Source organism: Frankliniella occidentalis, unplaced genomic scaffold (genome assembly GCF_000697945.3).
Source record: "Frankliniella occidentalis isolate FOCC.00 unplaced genomic scaffold, Focc_3.1 Scaffold25, whole genome shotgun sequence".
Classification (NCBI taxonomy): domain Eukaryota; kingdom Metazoa; phylum Arthropoda; class Insecta; order Thysanoptera; family Thripidae; genus Frankliniella; species Frankliniella occidentalis.
This window is the reverse complement of record NW_026267155.1, coordinates 1,272,099-1,277,178: the sequence shown is the minus strand read 5'-3', so window position 1 is coordinate 1,277,178 and position 5,080 is coordinate 1,272,099. Positions and strand designations below refer to the sequence as shown.

At 58.8% G+C, this 5,080-nt stretch overlaps 1 protein-coding gene across 1 annotated transcript; it reads right to left on the bottom strand.

Moving 5' to 3' along the window:
* Positions 1 to 2,322: 2,322 nt before the first annotated feature.
* LOC127749002 (homeobox protein Nkx-6.1-like) lies at positions 2,323 to 5,031 on the bottom strand. The gene is made up of 2 exons (XM_052265290.1): positions 4,718 to 5,031; positions 2,323 to 3,262 (listed from the first exon to the last, which is right to left on the bottom strand). Exons 1-2 carry the CDS (start codon positions 4,877 to 4,879, stop codon positions 2,726 to 2,728), a joined length of 699 nt encoding a protein of 232 aa, XP_052121250.1. The 5' UTR covers positions 4,880 to 5,031; the 3' UTR covers positions 2,323 to 2,725.
* Between the last annotated feature and the right edge of the window lie 49 nt (positions 5,032 to 5,080).

Here is a 5,080-nt window from a genome sequence, read left to right as displayed (position 1 = left end):
CACTCACTCACTCACTCACTCACTCACTCACTCACTCACTCACTCACTCACTCACTCACTCACTCACTCACTCACTCACCCACTCACTCACTCACTCACTCACTCGCACACCGTCTCTCTCTCTCTCTCTCTCTCTCTCTCTCTCTCTCTCTCGGTGCCTCTCTCCTCTCTCTCACTACCTCTCACTCTTTGTTTCTCTCTCAATCACTCTCGCTCTCTCTCTCTCTCTCTCTGTACCTCTCTCCCTCACTCACTGTCTCTTTCTCCGGCTCGATCCTGAGCGTCGAACATGGAAACAGCTGTTGGACAGCGCCGTCGCCCCCGCCCCGCCCCGCCCCCAGTAGTGGCTGCCAATATCGAGTGGCATGCCTATACCTATGTGCATATGTAATGACGCCTCCTCCTCCCCCCCCTCCCCCCTCTCCTCACGGGCGCCCCGCGCGCAGCCTCTGGCCGCGGGACCCGCGGGAGCGGGCGCACGGCCCGACCAGTCCGGCGAGGGCAGGTGCAACTAACTAACAGCCATAAGCTCCGGCGGTCTTGCGCCACGAGGGTGCAGTAGGAGTAGCAGCAGCTTCGGCAGTAGCGGCCGCAGCAGGAACAGCAGCAGCAGCAGCGGCGGCGGCGGCGGTAGCAGCAGCAGCAGCAGCAGGAGTAGCAGCGGCAGCAGTAGCAGCAACAGCAGGAGTAGCAGCAGGAGTAGCAGCGGCAGCAGCAGCAGTCGCAGCAGCGCGCATTGCTCCCATTACTGTATCTACTCGCGGTTCGGCCGATAAAACCCGTACAGCGAGCCGATCAAGCAGCTCTCTGGCTATTTGACTGCTCCGTAGCCTGTTAGTTTTGCAGCTGAAGGTACTAACCAGGGGTCTCAGACACGCGGCCCGCGGGCCGCAAGGGCCGCACTGGAGAGAGATGGAGCTATGTGATCGCAGTGAGTGCGAGTGAGAGGTCCGGCTCGTGCGGCCCGCGTGACGTCACAGTCTGAGACCCCTGACTAACACTCTCTCTGTGTAACTCTCTCACTCACTCTCTCCGTCTCCCTCTCCCTCTCTCTATCTCGCCTCTCCCAAACGTCCCTCCCGCCTACCGCAGATGTTGATGGGCGGGCTGAGCCGCAGCAGGCCCGGGTGCACGAGCAGGGTCAGCTTGGCGGCGTTGAGGACGAACACGATGTCGGCCTCGGCCAGCTGCACCAGGGTGCCCGGCGCGGCGGTGCGCGCTGTCACAGAGACGACAACAACACTCCAGCTCGGCACGCGACCCACCGCCGCCGCACCCAGCAATCTGAGCCACGCTCGTCGGTGACTTTGCGTAAAAACCGCGTGTGTGTCGAGAGAATTGGTATGTGGACCGGTGTGCGTCAGCCGACGGATTGCAGCCGCCGCAGCGACTGCGGCAGCCACAGTGTCTGCGGCTGTCACTCTGTAAGGGCACCAATCTGCTGATGCTCCCCGGAGAAGGAGGGGAAGAGCGGACCGCTAATAAAAGACACAATAAGACTCTCAGACGCGGCGGCGGCCGCAGACCGACTGACCGAGCGACACACACACACTCGGCCGCACGCCGCCGACGACCGCAACAACAGCAAAAATTAAACCATCATCGCGAAAAAAGACGGTGCGAGCGAACGGTCGCGAGCAGAGCAGCGGTCGTGGTCCGCGCAGCCTGCGGGCGGGGCGCGGACCGGGCGCAGCACGGTTCGGGTGTTGCACAACGGCTGATGTCCAAAACGGTCGGGGTGTTGTCAAACCGCCGACGTCAGGGGGTTATAATTTTCTTTAAAAAATGTGTCTTGCGAAAACTTGTTACGATCTTTTTTTTTTACGTCGCAATTTTTTCCCTTAAAGGGTTTTTTCTCTAATTTTCTTGGAAATATTTCAATGTTTTTGAATATTTTACGGAAAAATTTCGGGCATTAAAATTCCGCGATTCTCGAGTCTCGGGTCGCCAAAATTCAGGGTGAAAACTATGGCATTTTGACACTGGATTGCAGTCCGATGCATGAATTCGACGCCAGCGTCACATACTTTTCTGCCCCCGTCTACCGTCGCTCGCGTACCCGAGTACAGCAGCCCGATGATGGCGTCGAGACGCTCCAGGCTGTTGCCGGCGTCGCACGGGTCCTCGGACGCCATGGCGCGACTGCAGTGATTGTTGTTGTTGTCTCTACTCTCAAGGCTGGGAGTGGGAGATGGGAAACCTCGTCGATTAAGAATAGCATCGGCGTATTATGACATTATTCATAACTCCGTTACCAGAGCTACACACGCTGACTGTTGTGGCCGGAGGTGGGATGGTGGCGGCTCCCGAATAACATCGGCGTTTGAAAGACGATGAGTCTTTATTTTGGTAAGTAAAATACAATAATAATAACAAGTTACCCACATCCTCGCGTCGGGTTTCATGCATGACGCGCGTGAAAATAACGACAAACAAACACAAAACGAGAGGAATTTCACCGAGTTCGATGGCTATGGTGTGAGCTTTTTGACCATACGCGCGGGAAGTCCGAGTCCATCCTGGCGTCACGAACATATCGGCATCGCTCTCCGATGTTTGGTCCCTTACTCACTCTACGTCCGCTCCGTCCACCGCCCTCTGGGCCATAGTGGCATTAAACCTCGGCGGCACTTCAAACAACAACGAAAAAACACACTCGTCCGGCTGGTCCGCCGACGGAACACAACACGTCGATCAACCCGAGTGGTAGAACAGTTGAAGGAGTTCAGAAGCGGCTGGTCGCCGAGCCCGCGGCGTCGAGCCCGCCGGCGTCGCCAGGCGCGCCCGCCCCCGGCCCCCGCTGCAGTCCGCCCCCGCCCCCCGCCATGGCGGCGGCGGCGTCCTGGCCGGCCGACCCCAGCCGCGACCTCAGCTCCAGGGCGGTGTTCGAGGAGCTCGAGCTGGACAGCGCGCTCCGCAGCGAGGGCGCCAGGAACATGTGCGGGTCCTTGGGGGTGTCCCGCGGCGGCTCCACGGCGGGCGACGACGACTCCCGGCTGGAGCTGGCCGAGCTCTCCCGGCCGTCGGCCACGCGGGCGTCGCCGCCGGCCATGTCGGCGCCGAGCGGCAGCGCCGGCCTCCGCGCGGACGTCGTCGCGGACGTCCTCGTCGGCGACGTCGGCAGCTCGTGGTCGTCAGCGGGCGGCGCGGACGGCGGCGGCGACCGGTAGAGGGTGGCGGCCGGCGCGGTGTTGGTGGGCGAGGACAGCGCGCCCAGCGCGCCCAGCGCCCCCATCGCCCGCAGCGCCGGCGGGGTCGTTCTCTGCGGAAGAGGAGCGACACCGCGCCGTGTGGGTAGGCAACCCAACGTACGCTAATCGCTACCTGCTACCAGAGGCTACCCGGGTCCCGGCGGGGACCGTGCCCACAGGGCGGTCATCAGTCACTCATAGATCGCTCGGAGCACACCGCCAGTCCAGCAGCGAGCATGCAAAACGAGAGGAAACTTGTCTAAGGCCATTCGTAAAGCCAGTCGACTTGTTCTCGATGATAATAAAAAAAATAAATGCGGCGCTTCTCGGCATCCTCTGAACATTTCCACTTGTGCAAAATTTTTCCGCTGTTCTGTTGTTTCTCTTTGCTGCTGCTGCTGCTGGCAGTGTGCTGTTTGCTTTCCTCGCGGGGGTCTCCCAGGCTCCTACTCTACAGTAGTGGCCCAATGCAATGCAGTGTGAGGTATATTCGAGTGAGGAGGACCCCAGGTCCGTGATATGATATGGGTGCAGAAGAGGTAGGCAGGCAGGGATTGGCGGACGGGAAATCGAAAACAAAAACAGAATAAGACAGAGACAGAGCAGGGACATGATGACAAGGATGAATACAAACTAAGCACAGGGGCACAAGGCGGCGGGCGTGTGGTGGACTCTGCACCGGGCCATGCCGTGACGCTACACGTGTACATGAACTCATCGGCTGTTCCGGCGCGACCGCGCCAGCTAGCGACGTTCCCGCCCCTCCGCATACAAACCAGGATGTTGGTGGTTTGTAGTACTTTAGAATATTTATAACACCCCCCCCCCTCACCCCACCTCCCCCGAGCCACGCACCAACGCAACGACGCACCCGCGAGCCTTCTAAAGCTGCGCGGCTCGAACTGCTTTTGTTCTATTCTGCTTGCCCACTAATCTGGCCACCGATCGACGACGACGGGTCGTCTGCCGGGCGACTGTGTCGTTCTGCCAGCGGGAAATGGGCGCGCGCGCGCGGGCGCGACTGTTTCCCATCGATTTGAGTCGTTCGAGAGATCGACACACACACACACACAATGACCAGCTCGAAACGCGTCTGCGGCCAACAACGTCGTGAGAACCTAATCATTCCGCGTCAACACGACGCGCGCGGGGCTTCTCATCGGACACATTTGGAACGACTTTTGCATCAAGGCGGCCTCCAAGAAATCGCGCGCAAATACGGAAGTCCCGCGTGGACTGGCGGATTGTTATCCTCCAGCCATTAAAGTTGGCACTGTTTGTGCTAAATCCCAAAAGCAATTTTTTTCTCTTTTTTGTGTGTCTTGAGGTAACTCTTCCTATTGCCTATTCAATACGTTTTACGCGAAAATATCGTCTTAGTAAAAGGCACTCACACAATGGAAACAATAATGGAAGTGCGCAATTTTAGCACGTCAAAACTAACTGCAGGACGACAAACGCGTTAGAGATAAAATGAAAAATGAGACGCATGAGAGAAGGCGGCGGCGAGGTTCCCGATATCTTACCAGCTCGGTGACGGCCCGCCCCACGGTGAAGAGCCCCACGGGCACCTCGTGCATCCAGTCGGCGACGGGCGCCGTGGCGGGGATCTTGGGCCCGCCGGGCGCGTAGTTGTGGTGGCCGAAGTGGTAGAGGTGCGACGCGCCGGCCACGCCCACCGCCTCCATCACGGCGATCTGGGTGGTGCGGACGTGGAACGGGAAGTTCTTGTTGGCCTTGGACGGCCGCGTCAGGATCTGCGAAGTTCATCGGAAGTCACCATCATTGAAGCCAATAGGGACAGTTTTGTGCAAAAGAAATTGGTGTTCGGTCTCATTCCGCGGGGTCCTTAATTCTCTAAAAAAAAAATCAGGAAAAAATCAGAAAAA

What these genes read in the sequence shown, in the direction of transcription:
- LOC127749002 (XM_052265290.1), bottom strand. Translation starts at nt 4,879, where the DNA reads ATGGAGGCGGTGGGCGTGGCCGGCGCGTCGCACCTCTACCACTTCGGC. An exon ending in GGCGGGCCGTCACCGAGCTG is followed by an intron (nt 3,263 to 4,717) that starts GTAAGATATCGG and finishes CCTCTTCCGCAG; the next exon opens with AGAACGACCCCGCCGGCGCT.